Source organism: Emys orbicularis, chromosome 19 (assembly GCF_028017835.1).
Source record: "Emys orbicularis isolate rEmyOrb1 chromosome 19, rEmyOrb1.hap1, whole genome shotgun sequence".
In the NCBI taxonomy this organism is placed as follows: Eukaryota; Metazoa; Chordata; order Testudines; family Emydidae; genus Emys; species Emys orbicularis.
Genome location: NC_088701.1, coordinates 1,613,391 through 1,631,252, shown reverse-complemented (window position 1 = coordinate 1,631,252; position 17,862 = coordinate 1,613,391). Strand labels below are relative to the sequence as shown.

Below are 17,862 nucleotides of genomic sequence, written 5' to 3'. Positions count from 1 at the left end.
AATGTACTCCAGCCATACTCTTTCCCCCCCAAATGCCCCTGGAAGCATGGAAGCAGGCAGATGGAGGGATAAGAGATTGAAGGGGGAATATGATCTCACTACATCTATCCTAGGTATTTCTATGGCTTGACCCCACCTTCAGGGCATCAACGTCTCAGTTAAGGGCTGCAGCGTTATGAACTGTGGACTGAGTTGCCCTCTCAGCCCAAGACTGTTGGGTCCATCCAGGGCAGGTAGAAGAGGGGATTTCAGGTGATTTCAGCCTCCGGGGCTGTCTGTGCTCCCCACCTCACACCTGTGTCTCTCCCCACAATACGCCAGGAGTCCAGTAGTTTTTAAATCAGATCAGGTGATCCCACAAGGTTTCCCTCTGCAGAGAAGGATCCTAACAAAGCCACACTGCTCCATTTGGAAGGTGCCTGCTTTTCTAGACAGTAAGTGTACTCGGTTTTAAGAAGAGAGGCGCCACTCTCTTAGATTTGTGGGTGCGTGTTTGGGGTTTTTTTTTGTTTTTTTTTAAATGGGGTGTCTCCATCACTAGGCTTCATCTATAGTTCACTATCACACTATATGGGTACTTACCAATATCTCACCCTTTATGTGCGCAAAATTAGGATTGCGGGTAAAAAGGAAAAAAAAGGACGAGGAGACAGAACAGTGAGGAAAACAAAGTGATGGAGGGGGAAGAAGAAGCAGGAAGCACAAAAATGATAGGAAAAAAAAGCAGAAAAAACAGCAAAAGAAAACAGTTACATGCTATTAATTATATTTATACAGTGTTAATGTCTCATTACAGTGTTTCCAAACAAGAAGCAAATGTCCGTATGCGTTACATACGGCAAGACTGACACCATGCAATGGGGACATTTCTAATCCTGTTCTCAAGTCATGCAAACTAAATAGCAATACCACTCAGAACTGGAAGGCTGTGTGGAGAGAGAGAATCAAGGTTTAACTTCGCTCCCTGGTACTTTCTGATGCTAGCCTTCCCCACGCCCATCCCCTGCTAGACATCTGGCTTGTAATAAGATGGGGCACATATTTTACACATGTCCTCTGGTGCTGTTTTCCACTTGCCTAGACTATCTGTTACCTAGGAAGGGTTCATACGTAAAAATCTATTACCCTAAGAACGGATGCAGGTGGGCGCTAGCTATATAGGCATTTGGAGGTTCTATGCCTTGCAGCATATACCTGTATTGTGTGTCTGCAAATACACAGGATAAAATAGAAACCCCTGCACCTTCAGACAGGGGGATAGTGCGGCAACTGGTCTGAATTCAGCTCTCCAGAGACTTCTGAGACTGCAAAATGCAGCTCTAGAACTGTACCGAATAGGTTTACATGGCTTCAAGTGGGACCCAAACATACTCAGCCACTTCTGCCTATGCTACCAAGAGAGATGCAGTTATTAAACTGGTGTGTAGTACCTGATTTGGGATGGCTCTTTTCTTGTTCAGCTGGGTGCTCCTCTGCTGGGCACTGAAATAAAAAAAGCAAACCAGCTTCACATTGACAGCACAAGGTGCCTGATAAACACTCAGCTACTGCAGCCACTGAGCCCCAGCTTGCTTTCGCTGGCTATCGTCTACATCAGCCGTTCGCTTGCAAGGCACTACCTAGCGCACTTAGTTAAGTCAGACAGCGAGGAGAGGAGCGGAATAGGGAAATGCCTAGTCCTGGGGGGGTAAGGCCTGCTGGACAGAACACAACACCGACAGTCTCTTTTGATGGCATCTGAGGCTATCCGAGCTCTCCACTAATGGCCAATTGAACTGGAGAGGCTAGGAGATTTCTGAAGTGTTCTGTTTATCAGCTGCACAAGCCAGCAGCGCTCACGGGGCACTATGGGGCTTTCAGAGCAGTGCAGCTAGGGAGCCTCCAGGTCAGAGCATCTGGCTGATTCACTCTAGTACAACGCTCCCTCCCGGGCGTCCGGCAGCAACAGACTACAGCTCGTTGTGGAGGAAGCGTCACACGTTAGCTGTATTTGGCCACTAGCAGGGCAAGAGGCTGAAGAATTCATGGCCTTGGTTAGTGAACCCAGCCATGCTCGGGCTATGCCCATCACCATGGTATCCAAGGGGGTAGGTAGGTTGAACATTTCTGCTCTGTATTAGATATTTGAGATGTATCTACAGTCCTTTTGCTCCCCACGCTGGCATGGGGCATGCCTGGGGGGTGCTGCCTAGAGCTCCACAGCTACCTCTACAGGCTAATCAAAGAGCCCAAGGCTGTAGTGGCAGGTAGGAGTTTGCTGGGGCAGCGGGGTTTGAAGGAGAGTAGCAGATGGCCAGGGGAAATACAAGGGTGTCTGTGCGCGGCGACACTTGCAGTGAAGTTGGGTGCAACTGACTAGATTCTGGACGTGCTCCTGAAAGCTACAGGAGTAACTGACTCACAGTTGCTCCCTCACAGGCTGGGAGGCAGGACTGTTTGTCAAATGCTCAGCATCACTCCATGAGGCGCTCAGGCTCTGCCTAATTTAAAATCAGCATTCACAAGGCTGTTCCAGCTACTGTAACCGCATCCTTCGGCGCTGCTGAAGGTAAAGGCAAGCAGGAGTCCGTTCCCACGTCACCCAATTACATACGGTTTCCGACAGGTACCCACCCTGCTGTCAAGTGCTGCTCAGTGTAACAGCTGGGGGTGTTAGAGAAGGTTCAGGAGAGTCCAGAGGAAAGAGTGAGGTGGTTCAAAGGAAAAACAGGAAAAATTATGAGAGGAAGGAACTGTGAATGAAGTGTGAAAAGCAGAGACTTAAAGAAGGGAGGGAAAAACCAGAGGAAAACCAGAAATGAATCCGAAGGTGAGAAGGGGAGCCCTGATCATGCTGCCATAAGACAGCCCTTGGGCTGATTGCATTCACTCAACCAACAAGAGGGCGCTTCCATCCTTGGGGCTTGCCTACATGGGGAGCTGTTCCTGATTAACTCCAGGTATGGATACTCTCACTCCAGATACAGGCATCCACACGGAGTTAATCAGGAAGAGTTAATCCACTTTAAATTTACACTCTACCTTATTAGGGATTAATTTTCATGTGTAGACAAGTCCTTGGCTCAGTTCTTCCTTTGCTATGGGAGGTTTAGTTCATACCCACTATATAGTTTGAGACATTAAAAGGTTGTGTCTGCTCTGGTGCACATTTAGAAGATCCCCGTTTTCTTGGCCAAAACACAAGCACCAGTCAGTGAGACTAAGAGACCTACTACCCTTTCCCCTACCCTCCGTCTGATCTAGTTTCATCTTAAGCTCTCTGGGGCAGGGATCTTCCATTATTCTGCAGTGCACCCAGCCCAATGGTGCCCCCGACCTTGGCTGGTCCCTAGGCACTACACTCCCTGTCCCCTTCAGGCAAAGGCCTAGAACAAAGGAACTTTACCCAAGGCCCTGAAGACCAGACTCACTTTAGAGAAGCAATGGGAACAGCACATGTGAAGCCAGTACTGCCCCCACCGACCGCACCCAGCCCTAAAGCGTTTGACGCCAGCCCTGCAGCTGTAACAGAGGGAGGCGAAGTCTCCGACATCCACTGAACAGGTTTACAGCTTTCAGGACTGTTCAGCTCCCTGCCCTATGGGCTGAGTTGCTGCTCTACCCCCCTTCAATGCTCATTGATTACTTGCAAGTAAGTGCCTTGGTTACCTAGAGGTCCTGCAACCCACACTTCCCAGCTACAGCAGGTAGGCACCTACTTGGCAAATCCAATGAAGTCTTCATGGTTAGTGTTGATATAGGAGAGCTCAATGTCGATCAATAGTAGAATCTGGAAAGACACATACACCCGAGTCAGCTGAACACAGTAACAGGCCTACAATGAAAGTGCCACTTTCAGCACATCAGGCGTCAGCACTGGTCAATCAAAGCTGCTCCCCAGCACCGAGACTTGTCTGGAAAGCCCTACGTGCTGCTGCAGAGATCAACAGTGGTAGCAGAAAGGTGCAGTTTGAATTGCTACCAGCAGAGGGTACTGTAGGATTGCTGGTGCCCTGTGTGAGAAGTGTGCTGGGCTCAGAGGATTTGCAAAGTGGAGCAGGATGTTATTTTACCGCATGGCTCTGGTTGGAGTGTCAGGTTCTCCCCAAACAGCACTGAGATCAGACACCCTTCTGTCCTGAACGAGTCACGTTTTACTTCGCCCTCTGCGCGGATCACAACCCCCAAAGTGCTGGACGCATCGCAGGACAGACATGCTCCCTACATCACAAGAGGAGCTTACCTGGTCCTTTGTTTTTCCTTCCCGTTCCCTGATGTAAGTGGTAACAATCCTCTCGGTCTCCTCTCGTAATCTGGGGTAGGAGCCAAGCTGAGAAGCAGGGAGTAAGAGTGGAAGATCAGATCACGGCAGCCATCACGGTAGCCACAAAAAGCTTGACACAAGAAGCACTCACAAAACTGAAGAGGGCAGGAAAGGACTGGACTAACCCCCAGTTTTGTCGGTAGGACAGAAGTGGGGCTCAGAGGCCAGCAAAGAAAAGTCAGTTCTCTGCTGTTTCTGTAGAGATTAGCAGGATCAGCTTCTGGTGGGTCTTAAGTGTGTTTGGCAAATGTACTGTCTCTTTCCCACCCCCCACAGATAAGCAGATCCCCCAAGCATGAAGCCTGGGCTAATGCTAAGCAAGGTGACCGAAATTCCTTCCCAGAGATACTGGCCCTCAGCTATTTCAGGAGCGTTTTTAGCCTTTGTTGCTATGGTGCGAAGCAACACCTGTGCAATATGTCTCTGCAGGACCCATGCCAGAAAGCCAAGTTAACATTAGGAGTCTAGACTTGCAGGTGTGTCCTTGGCTGAAGGTGTTCAGATGTCCACGGACACAGATCCCCAAAATGTTAGTTTAATGGTCTCAAACTCACTTTGATCAGCTGGGTCCTGCGAGCCAGTACATTCCAGATGTTCAGATTAGACAAAGGAAGAATTAAGACCAGTTACCTTTTCCGCACACTTTTTAATGACAGTGGCCAGCTCTGAGACCACCAGATCAACACACTTCAAACTGGGCTCTTTGAGTTTTACAATCTGTTTTTTCACTATAGCTTCAAAAGCCATGTCAGGTGTGAAGAGCCCCGTCCTGCCTCATGCAGAGCACAAGAGTGGAAAGATGAGACACCAAAAGGCACGCAGGGTGGAAAAAACAGCAACAAAGACAGAAAGAAAAGAAAATGAGATTAAAAAAAAGGTTAGTAACATGCAAAGGGAAAAGCAGCAGCACTTGCCGCAGGAAATTCCTTCAGTTTCCTCAGATTCATTTTAAAAATACACTTAATTTACTATCAGGTTCTTAATTCACTTTGTTAAATCCTGGACTTCATAAGGATCCGATTCTCATTCACCGGCTCACCACTGCTGTGCCCCTTATGTGATCATTGACACTGGCACAAAGTGACTACAACGGGGGGACGATAGTGAATCTTTCCCACCCCCTGGCTTTTCCAGGAGCCAAAAGCAGGTGATGACATCGCACCAGAACCTGAGCCCTAACCATCTTGCTCAACTGGGCGTTTAATAAAGGCGAAGATCCCTTTGCTTCCCTCCCCCTCCACGCCAAGCTTCAAGTTAGCAGCTGATCTAGTGCCCTGCTAGGCTTCAAGATTGCTGCTGTACCATGGGGAAGGCGACATAGCCCGCTGCCTTCTGATGGCATGGAGCGCCGATTTCTTTCTTTAGCTGTTTGAGATTGCCACTGCTACGAATCACATGGAAGTTGAGGGACGGGGGAGGAAGCCAACTGCTGCCATTTCCAGATTCCCCAATCTATTGGTTTATTAGGGCTAGACCAGGTGGGTGGTACTTGGTAAAGAGCACTAACACCAGAGAAGCCCGGCTTGAACAAGCTGTTCGGATTTGATCCGGATTCCTGTGGAAGCAGACTACCTGCCTAGGAGAACTCGTCTGCATGTTACTCCTGCAAGCTGCCATGCTGACTCACTACAAAGCCGTCTCCGAGTTTTCCCCGCCATGTTAGCTGGGCCTGAAGGAACTTTGGCAGCAAGTGCTGGCTTTTCCATGTTACACAGATCACTACAATCACAGTAAAACAGCACCACTCCTGATCCAGAAACAAACAGCCCCCCCACCCCCACCCCCAGGTCCTACAATATGAACCACTGGACGAGTGCTGAAGTTCTCTGCTCAAGCAAGACACTTTGGGAAGCAGGAGCTGGAGGCTATTTCACTTTTCGGAATGGCCTCAAAGTGGCGAACGGCCTTTTACTACGGACATAAGCACTTGTCTACCAGGCACGTCCAGAACTTGACAGACTGGATCAGAGCTGGGGATCCATCTAATCCAGGATCCTGCCTCTGAACAGCTAACTTTTAGAGACGTGAATTTTTTTAAGAAATTTCCTCAATCCATTACTACCAGATCAAGCTAAAAAGCAGAGTTGTCCCAAGAAGCTAGTTATTAACTATGGAAGTGGCTGATTTATCCCGGGCTACTGCGTAGTACCAGGGTAATTAACGCTTCTGGAGAGTGAGAAACCTTTCGAAATGGTGCTCACTATCGAGCACTTCATTAATTGCAGGATTTATAAACAAGCCACAATGAACGTGAAGATCATTTGCTACAATAGCTGCTTCCAGCTTTTGCTCCCAGTCTCCACAGCTTCCCAGAGTGTAGCAAAGCAGCAGCTGAACTCACAGATGGAGAAGACGCATGCTAAGACAGGCACCAGAACCCAGGAACAGCCTGCCCACCTGCCTGGCAGACTCCCAAGCGCTCGGAGGCAAAACCCTTGGCAACTTCTGTTCCAGTCTGCCACAGAGCACTGCAGCTGGAGGTCACATGGACAGAGTTTGAGATCCTCCCACGGGGACAGAGCCCAGAGACTTTGTGCGCATTAGGCTCATCATCATCATCCCTAGCTCTTACAGAGCACTGCTCATCAGTCGATCTTGAAGTGCTTTACCAAGCACGTCAGTACCGTGACCCCCATTTTACAAACGGGCTATGGAGGCCCAGAGAAGGGGAGTGACACACTCAAGGGTCACCCTGCAGGCCAGCGTCAGAGATGGGAACAGAACCCCAGTCTGCAGAGTCCCAGTTCGGTGCTCTAGTCACTAAGCCACACCGAGACAGAGGTCCCATGGTGCTGGGCAGTGCCTGGATCTTTATCACGACCCAGGGCAGGGACGGTATTCCTCAGAGCTGGGCAATGCCAGCATCTCAGGTGGGACGGAGGCAACCCTCCTTCCCTCTGTCCAGGGCCAGGCATGCCAATCAGGTGAGTGAGGAGGTGTTCACATTAGGTTAGCGAGCAGGCTAGGAGTGAAAGGTCAGCGGGACAGGTTTTGCCTACACACATCCAGCTCTGGGGAGTTTTCCAGGCAGGAGAGGACGTTGACAGCACACGTGCTTTGCCACCCCACTAGTAGGAAGGGGCTGGAGAGGCTCCAGCGGGTTCAATACCTTACTGGTACACTGTCTAACTGTATTGATTAACTCCTGAATAACCAGGTCGACACACTTCAGACAAGGCTCTTTCAGCTTCACCACCTGCTTTTTCACAATGGCCTCGAATGCCAAGTCTGGTGTGAAAAGCCCCGTCCTACAGGCAGCCGCACGCAGGGGTGAGGGAGGGCAGAGACATGGCAAAGAAAAAACAAAATGGGTGAACAGGTTTAAAGGCAACGGTCTGTGACCGGACGAGAGAGCAGCAGAGACATCGACTCCCTCCCCCAGACAGACAGGCCTCGATACCAACAGGACCTTCACTTGGGGATGTGCAGCCGTAATCATCCCATGGAGCGGGGGTGGGTTAAGCCTCCAATCGAGAGCACGATGCTGCTTTGTGACTTAGACGCATACAAAGCTGCTCTCTAAGGATCAGGAGTCACTGCCTAGTGCAGAGACATTTAAGGCAATTCTATTGTAGGTCACATCTACGCTGCAAGTGGACGGGCAAGGAGCCTTTTCAACCCCATGCAGCATTTCAAGAGCAGATTAGGCAATTCCTGAGTCAATATTCAGGCAGAGGGAACACAAGTGGGAACAGCCCAGGAAGGCAGACGTGCTAAGAGGAGGAATAAGTCTAAGGTGAGGCCTCTTTGGGATGATAAACTCAGCCCTGTCAGGCCGAGGGTTCACTAGCTCTCAGAGCTACATCCTCAGTGCAGCATGGGCTGAGCGTCCGGATTAATCCAAGTGCAGCTCCATCACTGAGCTTAGTCCGTGCCGAATGGATCTTCTTTGACAGCATCCCTGAGCCAGAAGTTCCCAAGCACAACGGTACAGTAATAACCTAGATCCCTTTTCCTTTACTTGGAAGTTTAGATCTCAAAACACACTCCCCACATACTATTTTCTGCCCATCTGGGAAGATGCACAGGCAATGGAGGAATTCTTTTATCCTCGGATTTCAAGGGACAACAGGAAACAGATCTCACTCCTTCACTAAACTCTACCAGCGAGACTAACAGAGACAACATTTAGAGTTTGCTCTTGGTTCTCAATGGAGACGGCTTCATTAGTGGAGCCATCACATCCCTACTCCCAGAATCAGAGTTAGATCAAATACTACACTGTCCAGACACATGGAAGAAAACTACATCGGCAACGTAACTGTTAAGCATCTAATTCTCTCTACCCATTTCCAATAACACCTTTTGCTTCCACATGACACAAGCTGGCTGTAGCCGTTCAGAACTGACAGCTACACAAGGTTCACGGTACGAGTGTTTATCATAGAATAATGGTACAAACGTGACTGAACTGCTCATAGGAAAACAAGACGCGTTATTGGTGCTAAAGATCGCCTGCTCCGATACTTGCCTTATGCCGTGGATGTTTTTAATTGCATAGCTAATTTCTCGCCTCAAGTCCTTTTCATCAAATTCCATCTACAAAAGAAACACGACAGTTAGATTATCCAGCAAGGCCCTTCTGGGTTGAAGCACAATCACAGCTCAGGCTTCTAACCGAAGGTGGCTCATGTTTAAACTGCTTTCTCGTACAGCCACAAGAGGCAAACATATGCCTACCTGTTTAAATAATAAATTTAATAAATTAATGGAGATATCCCATCTCCTAGAACTGGAAGGGACCTTGAAAGGTCATCAAGTCCAGCCCCCTGCCTTGACTAGCAGGACCAAGTACTGATTTTGCCCCAGATCCCTAAGTGGCCCCCTCAAGGATTGAACTCACAACTGTGGGTTTAGCAGGCCAATGCTCAAACCACTGAGCTATCCCTTTGTAGCTGTAGACAGCGTACCATTGGCACCAAGTACTTCTGACCTGTAAAGAGACACTGCCCCTCTCCCCCAAGGAGCTTGCCATGTAGGTAAGCAGTGGAAAGGCTGAGTCAATGAGCAGTGAATTATAGCACATCTTGTTAGCACCCTGTGTGTGACAGAGGTGCAAGTGGGGGTACAGCAGACTGCCTGCCCTCCCGTAAGACCTGATGTTTCTGTTTTATTATGGGGTGTCTGGAGTAGGTAGGTAGAACACCTTTCAGCTGCCCTGCTTTATAAGTCAGGGAGGAGGTTTTGCTTGCCTAGAAACATCAGCACCAACTGCTGATCTGCCACATCCCAGGACAGCTGATCCCAAAGACAACATCCCATCCCTCTCTGTCTTGTCAAGAGGAGGAGACAAGCTAGTCTGTGCCCATCTCACAGCTCTGCTCTGGCAAAGATGCTTATGCCACGCAGCAATGGATGAATGGGAGGAGAGAGGTTCCTAACCAGCTCAGCTGTTTAGCTAAGCAGTAGATCAACCCAACACCAGGGAAGGATGGTCAACAGACCCTTCTGCTGGCTGCCTAACAAGCAGAAAGCCTGAAGACAGGCATACACATTGGAGACACTCCCTCCAGCCCTATCGCTGGCAACCAGTGACATTCTGCTTTGCGTGGAGAGAGAAATCAACACCGCTGGACAGAAGTAGTAAAACCAGCGTTCGCTTTACCTTCACCAGCTCGAAGGGGAATCTCTCGTGGAAGATGCGATTAATTCTGGCACCACCAGAGAGTTCTAGTGTGTCCACTTGGTCTCCTGAGCCTTCAATTCGCTTCTCAAAGTCCACCCCAAACTGCTGGACCATCCTGCAAAGAACCAGCAGGAGTAACAGGCATTAGCCAAATACGGCAAAGGCTGTACTGGACCAGCCATTCAGGCTACGGCCACACTATATTCAGAGCCATGCTAGCCATAATCTCTATTTCATCTGGGCAGGGCCATTTGAGAATTCTCTTCTACTTCCATAAAAGCAACAGAGGGTCCTGTGGCACCTTTAAGACTAACAGAAGTATTGGAGCATAAGCTTTTGTGGGTGAATGCCCACTTCATCACTTGCGTCTGATGAAGTGGGCATTCACCCACGAAAGCTTATGCTCCAATACTTCTGTTAGTCTTAAAGGTGCCACAGGACCATCTGTTGCTTTTTACAGATTCAGACTAACACGGCTACCCCTCCGATACCTTCTACTTCCATGAATCCTATGGGGAAAGAATTTCATCTCCCTTTCGCTACAATTAGGGAAACCAAAACAATTGTCATTCACCTTCTTTTAGAGCTTGAGAATGTACATGCTTGTTCTCTGCTTTTATACAAGGCTTTAACCAAATGGATTATACAGGAGATCCTTGTAGGCACAACAAATCCAAGCCAATGCCAGTTATTTGTCCGCAGAGCTTGTCTGCCAGGCATCGTAGCTACAGATTAACGATCCCTCCCAATGTTCCCATCAGACTAGCGTTGCAGGGTATTTAGTCTCTTGTGTCCATGCCAACTCTGAATGGCATCACCCGTGAAAGCTGGCACATCCTGCCCCCACAATGCCAATTTCTAATGCCAGGTGCTAGGCACTGTGTATTTCCTTGGGATCAGCAACCAGCTGGGATTCATGCGCTTCAAGCAAAGAGCAAGTTAAATATGGATCTACGTTAAAACCAGTAAGTGTCAATTTCAGGCTAGACTCTCTCCCCCTCTCGTTAGCGAGGTTGGCCGAAATCCAGCGCCTGTCTATGAAAGAGGGGACTGGAGCAACATACTGTAGCAAGGCTTTGGTTTTCCGTGTGGGGTCGTCGGGGCGGAAGTTCTTGTATTCCTCCACTTCCTTCTCCAGGGAGAGCAGCTGGCTCTGCAGCTTGCTGCGCAGCGAGGGCAGGGTATCACGGATGTGGTTGGTCAGTTGCTACGAGAGGATGGGAGAAGTGGTCAGCGCTGCTGGTCCCCCTACCTGCGCGAGCTGCCCCTCACTACAAGCTATGTCAAGAATGGACAGGCAAGCCAGAGCCAACACTGCACAATAGGAGACTTGAGGAAATGCTTGTCTAGGGATCAGGTTTGAATGCTTTCACTGAACTGGCCACTCTATTAAGATCAGAAATAAGTTCTAGTCCAGGTCTGCTACTGTTCATTTAAAGAGACAATAGTCAGTTTCAAAGATTTTAGAGCAGTCTCAGGCCTCGAACCAGCCCCATTCTGCAGCTTTACAAGTCAGATTTTCCAGTTTTAATGCATTTTGCCTTCTCTTGCTTTGTGAAAGACCCACACAAACAAGGGGAGCTGACTATATGGGGAAAATAACGAAACTGACTGCACGCTGGTGGCCAATTGCACCACGTAAGCCAAGTAGAAGAGATTTCCCCTCCATTCTGTTGGCTACAAGCATCTTCAGCATTGCTTAGAATTCACACTAGAATGCACAGGTGTTCAGACAAGTGGGACTTTCATTAGTCATTCTGCAGATGGGGAAACCCAGGCTGGCCCAAGAGCAGACTTACCCAAGCTCACACATGATGTTTTGTGTGGGTTGGCCACAGATCCAATCTAACTTCTTATCCCCTGTTCTAATCACTTGACAATGCGCTCCCCACTACAACTCAGAGCTGTTAGTTAACTGACCCTCCACCTAAGCGAGTAAGTAGGGCCTATGCACTGACATTAACCTCAGGATGGCCTACCTGGTTGAGGACTTTCTGTAAGTGAGGTGTGCCCATTCGATCTGCCATGTGCCTGTAGGCTGGGTGAGAAAGGAAGAACTTCCGCTCTGCGGCCAGCGCTGCTCTGATGTCCTTCTTGCCTTCTATATCCTTCTGGCTCCGGTTAACGACGCCGATGTAGCCTGCAACGGGACAATTCCACATGCTAGCTCTTTCTAGAGCGGGACACAGCTGGCGCACGGGCCTTGAACACCTGTGCTCCCTGCAAGGGACCCTGGGGTTATTGATACAGTTACAAAGTGGAACTTTATACAGCTTGCACAAAGGGGAATCTCTCCAAGCAGGTAACCAGGGTTTCCTGCAGAGCACGCCCCCTGCTGGCAGGTACCGTCACAGCTGCTGCAATGCAGAAGAGCTCTGGGACTTCCCTGTCTTCTATAGATCGTGAAAGAGAGGAGGGCGTGGGGATCTCAGCAGAATGCTGATTGCATAAGGATGGTGGCATTCTACCTCTTCTTAAAGGAAGCAGTTTGTTCTCCAGGATGTCTCTGGCATCGGTGCCCTCATCCATCAGGTCTAGTTTGGTGATCACTCCAATTGTCCGTAGGCCTGAGAGAGAGAGAGGGGTAGAAAGATCACTGGAGAAGCAGCTAATCAACATCACATCCCCCACTTTGCCAGATACGTTGAGGGCAGCTGACCAGGTCTGTAGTTAGACATGCAGAGAAAACAGCTCTCAGTTTCCGAAAGCAGGAGCCATAACCCTCAAATCAGCCTGCAGCACTTAAGTTGCAGTTTCAATGTTCACAACTGGCTCATGTGGCAAGATGAGCTAGTTATTAACTCCATGACTGGACAGTTTAGTGCATCAGCCTGAGTGACAAGAGTCACATAACTCGTTCGGCAAGACCTAAGCGCGTCAAGTCACACCCTTCAGTGAAGGCTGTCAGCCAAGCAAGCCAACAGGTCACCTTGTGAGTCTGCCTGGAGGACTCTGGGAGATAAAGAACACACCTAGTGGAAGTCAGAGGACAGGAGGGTGGTAGGAAGAGTGTCATGGGGGGGGGGGGGGGGAGGAGAGAGAGAGACAGACACACACACACACACACACACGTACACGTCAACAGGAGACCTGGCTGGAGCAGCAACCACTGCCCTTAATGGGGACGGAAGAAGAGAGCCAGGATGTCCTTCCAAAGATTCAATGACATCAAGATACCCTGTTCTAATAGCACATTCCACTTGGCAGAGCCAGCCGGGATTCCCCACAGTAGCGAGAGCTGCTCAGCAGAACGCATGGGAATCTTGATATCCCTTTGTTAAAGGATTCTGCAGCAGTTATGTTACTGCAGCAGGTGGGCGCGTTTGTTTTACCTTGAGGATCTACTTCTTTAGCCATTTTAAGAGCATCCGAGTTTGCCAGATCCATGTTGGCTGGAGTCACCGCAAGAATCAGGCTGCTTTCTCGACTGATAAACTGCAAGATCATGTCCTTGATCTGGTACTCAATATCTTGGGGCTGGTCTCCTACCGGCACCTTGGTGATACCCGGAAGGTCGATCAACGTCAGATTCAGCACTGAGGAGAGAGGAAAGCAGAGAGCTCATGCTGTGTGAAGCGATGCAGAACATTTTATCCCTGCAGTGTATGGGGGAAGGAAGGGGCGTGTGTAGGGGGTGCACAGAGGACCAGCTAGGATATTCTGTTTGTCCTCCGTAGATCACTGCAAAGCTTGTTGCTCGGGAACAGATCCTGGTCTTTGGGGACCTTCAAACCTCCCTCTGAGATGCTGTTTCTTTTCCATTCATTGAAGTGTCACAACACCCATTTCTCTAGTCTTTGCATTTAGAAGCCTGCTGACATACGCGCTCTGATCAGAAGAATGCAAGTCTCACTCACCATGTGGTGAATATACTCTCAGGTTGATGGGAATGGGAGAGATTCCTTTATTGGTTCCTGTGGCCCGGTCTGTCTCTGCTTCGATCTCCTGCCGAACCTCGTCAAAATCCGTGAACTTTTTGGATTTGCAGTGCAAAAACTCTGCATATTCTGGAAGAGAGATACCCCCCAGGTTTGTAGCTCGCCTTCCTTTACCAGCAAGAGGGCCGAGTTCAGCCCCAGTGTAAACAGACCCAGGCCCCAGGAGACTTGCTGCTTACACCAAGACTGAACGTGGTCCTTGCCCTTTGAAACTCAGCAGTGCAGCATCAGCTCTGTGGGAGCCCACTGAGCTACACGCCAGAGAAGAGATGCTGGTGCAGAAAGCAGTCATGAAGTCACACTACGCTTTGTGAGCATTATGGGGATTCAGAGCTGGGGGCAGGAAGACAGGACAGTCTAATGCAGGAGAGTTGGGCCAATCAGGAGAATGCAGCAATGATGGCTAGAGACTGATTCAAAGCCCCACCACATTCACCCACCCCCAGAGGTGACACTGCCTCTCAGGAGCACCACACTTGTGGGTGTACAAAAAATGATGAGAGCTGCCTCTCTCAGTACTGTGGAACAGAAGAACAGCCATACTGGGTCAGACCAAAGGTCCATCCAGCCCAGTATCCTGTCTTCTGACAGTGGCCAATGCCAGGTGCTTCAGAGGGAATGAACAGAACAGGTAATCATCAAGTGATCCATCCCCTGTCCCTCATTCCCAGCTTCTGGTAAATAGAGGCTAGGGACACCATCCCTGGCAGATAGCCACTGATGGACCTATCCTCTGTGAGCTTATCTAGTTCTTTTTTGAACCCTGTGATAGTCTTGGCCTTCACAACATCTTCTGGTAAAGGTTGACTGTGCGTTGTGTGAAGAAATACTTCCTTGTGTTTGTTTTAAACCTGCTGCCCATTAATTCCATTGGGTGACCCCTAGTTCTTGTGTTAGGATAAGGAGTAAATAACACTTCCGTATTTACTTTCTCCACACCAGTCATGATTTTATAGACCTCTAGCATGTCACCAGGAAGTGACAGAATTATTTCCAGTGCTCTTCCAACAGCTACCAGAGGGGGGAGCACACCCTCCCAGAAACAGGGTTTCAGACCTTAACTCACAGCTAGAGCCAACCCTCATCCTGTTTGCTACAAGCACCTTGCCTTCAAATTCAGTCAAGCCTCTGGCGCAGGGACTCGGTTTATACAGCACAGAGCACACCTGAAGTGCTCGCTCCTGATTAGGATCTCTGGGTGCTTGGGGAAGAAGAAATGGAGGTTGAGCTGCCTTCCTTGTAAAGGTCCAGGAGCCCACACGGCAGAGGTCAGGGCACAGAGAAGTCGCTTTCCAAGGAGGACATGGGCCTGAGTTGTTTGGTTCCCCTACCCAGCCAGCAAGCTCTTCGATTGTGGCCCCTTTGTGCTGCACAGAGGGAAACAGTCCCTGCCCCAAAGAGCAGACAATCTAAATAGACGAGGGGTAGGAGGAGAAACTGAGGCACAAAAGGAAGCAATGTTCTCAAGGTCCCCAGCATGTCAGTGGCAGAGCTGGGAATAGGACCCAGGCATCCTAGTGCTGCACACCAAGTACACTTGAAGAGGGGGTGAACTGCCATTTCACTTTCAAAGGGAACGTCCGTAGCCCGTTCCCCTGCAGAGCTTAGACACCAATAATCAACCTCTTCCCAAACCGAGGCTGCAGAGTCCACCTGCCTTTAAGATTCCAGGTACAGGGCACAGCCCAGGATCTGCTTCCCCTTTTAGCTCATTAAGAAGCTATGTTGCTGCCTGCCATAAGCCACGGTAACTGCAGGACAATACAGATTTCTCTCCTTATATTAACACTACAACGCCTCTGACCGTGGAGCCCGGATTAGCCATGCAGACTCCTGCCAGCCCTCCACGGACTCCGCGCTGCTGTACGTTACAGCTGCACTGCTCTAGTCAAGGCCATTACAGAAACAGAGCCACCCTTGAACAGAGATGATTCCTAGTGTTGCTCTTGCGCCTCTCACATCAGAGGGCCAAGACTTGTCTATGCTTGACAGTTAATTTGGATTAAAGGTAAGGGGGGTGAATGAAGTGCAAGAGCTGTTCCTGGATAGCTCCATGTGTAGACACACCCACTGTGCTTTGTAGGTGGCCCTCTCTAGCCCACTAAAGGGGAAGAACAAGGAAGCTTTATTCTGTGGCAAGTGGAGTAGAGCCAGAGGTTCAAGCTGGCCAAATAGTCACGCTGTGAAAGCCAGCAAGCAACGCAAGGAGAGGCCCTCCCTTCCGCAGAGATCACCCAGTTGTGTGTGTTTATTTGGGGCTGCTGCTAATCAGGGATTAAACCAGTCTAGCAGTCTCCTCTGGCTAAGGCGGAAGGAGCGAGACAATGGAAGCCAGCAGGCTCTATAGGTTAAGGTTCCACCAGCCAAGATTTTTCTTGCAGCCTCTGTGCTATTAACAGCTGCTTTGATGTGGACCTGAAGTGAAGCTTTCCGTTCCAGAAGGGAAACGGCCCGTGGGTGAGATGCTGGCACACACTGGGTGTTGGTTCCGGCACTAGTGCTAGCTGGTGAACCTAGATATCAATGCCAGTGTTTGTTTGCAGAAGGACTGTTTGCCTTTCATTCTCTGCCCATCATTTTAAACACTCCATTGCTGGGTTTTTGAGCCCTGAACAAAAGGTCTGAGTCTAACCTGCCAAGACACTCATTGGCTGCATCTGAATGGCTGAGTGGACTGGGAGGAAACAGATTGCAATGTCCTAGGCGCAGGTTCTGATCAGCCCATCACTCAGGTGTGTGAATGCCAGGTGAGAGTCACAGCGTGACCACCGAGAGATCCCTTAGGGCCACCAAGCCAAGAAGGAGCAGAGACAGCTGCATGTTTAGCCCACACCACTTGCTCCCATTCAGGGATCTATCGGTATTGCAGGTGTCACTGCCGATCAGCCCTGCTTAGATCTGTGCTGACAAAAGTTCACTTCCAGTGAGGAGCAGCAGGTTAGTGCTGTCCATTCTTTAAACACTAATCCTAGACATCGCCGGGAGGGAGGTGGGTCTCCTTCCAGAGGGGAAACTGAGGCATGGAAGTGTCTGTCTGTGTCTCTCTCACTCACACACTCCCCCAGCTCTGCCACTGGTGGGTGTGGGTGTGTGTGTGTACGTACATATTTTCTTACAATCCAAATATAGGGTCACAGGGACCATTGTGATCTAGTCTGACCTCCCATACAACACAGGCCAGAGAACTTCTAAGATAAACGTTTAGCCCCCCCCGCCCTCCGACTCGCACTTTGATACCAAATGCCACTTAGACGAAATACACAGCATCGAGACAAGACCATCCCTCTCTGCCCTGCCCCGTCCCATCTGGGTTAGCAGTGCAAGGAAGGAGAGCCTCTGTTCTCCCCTCCCCTAGGCACTAATGAATTTCAATAGCTGGACCAAGGAAAAGCGTCAGACAGACTGAGCCTCTCCTGGGATCCCATGGGTCACGCTGAGGAGGCGTCTCATCACTGCTATGAAGAGTCCATTCAGTGAATGGGGCCAAGGGGTTTGCAGGCTGGCACCCTCTGGGAGAGCAGTCATGCTAACTGGAAGGCCTGATGTCGGGGGCTCTCTCTCTCATGATACTGATGCCCCTAACTGGCATACTTGGTAATAGTATCGTGGTACCACCCGGGAGCCCCCTCATGGCCCAGGATCCCATTGGGCTAGGCGCTGCACAAACACAGGCCCCGCCACCAAGGGGGGGTGGAGGGTCTATCAATGCAAGCTCATGTGACTCTGGGCCTGCACTGCCTCCCTCTGGGAGAGAGGAGCAGGAATCGAGCTGGTAGAAAGTTTGAAAGCAGCTCTGACCTCACTGGCATTTCCCAGAAACAGGTTGTTTTCTACATGAGGGCAACAAAGTTAGGAAAAGGGTTTAATCACTAGCCCTAGTCACCTGCCTTCAGGGCCATGAGAGCAGGCTCTGCCCCACTGGCACCCCAAAATAGCTGGCCGGTTGTGGGGCACATTTCAAGAACTCCTGGTCTAATCTGCTCTGTAGCTTGCAC

The 17,862-nt window shown here is 49.8% G+C and overlaps 1 protein-coding gene across 2 annotated transcripts in view; it reads right to left on the bottom strand.

Moving 5' to 3' along the window:
- DNM2 (dynamin 2) overlaps positions 1-17,862 on the bottom strand; it is a 55,623-nt gene that overhangs the window by 18,403 nt on the left and 19,358 nt on the right. The window contains exons 3-14 of one of the 2 annotated variants that reach the window (XM_065419722.1): positions 13,787-13,936; positions 13,262-13,465; positions 12,398-12,496; positions 11,909-12,069; positions 10,994-11,136; positions 9,909-10,044; positions 8,775-8,842; positions 7,413-7,551; positions 4,223-4,309; positions 3,699-3,769; positions 1,431-1,482; positions 583-594 (exon numbers count right to left, since the gene is read on the bottom strand). In XM_065419722.1, coding sequence (XP_065275794.1) covers positions 583-594; positions 1,431-1,482; positions 3,699-3,769; positions 4,223-4,309; positions 7,413-7,551; positions 8,775-8,842; positions 9,909-10,044; positions 10,994-11,136; positions 11,909-12,069; positions 12,398-12,496; positions 13,262-13,465; positions 13,787-13,936 — 1,322 coding nt within the window. Of the gene's footprint in view, positions 1-582; positions 595-1,430; positions 1,483-3,698; positions 3,770-4,222; positions 4,310-4,933; positions 5,073-7,412; positions 7,552-8,774; positions 8,843-9,908; positions 10,045-10,993; positions 11,137-11,908; positions 12,070-12,397; positions 12,497-13,261; positions 13,466-13,786; positions 13,937-17,862 lie in introns of both variants that reach the window. The other variant, XM_065419721.1, reaches the window with a different exon arrangement.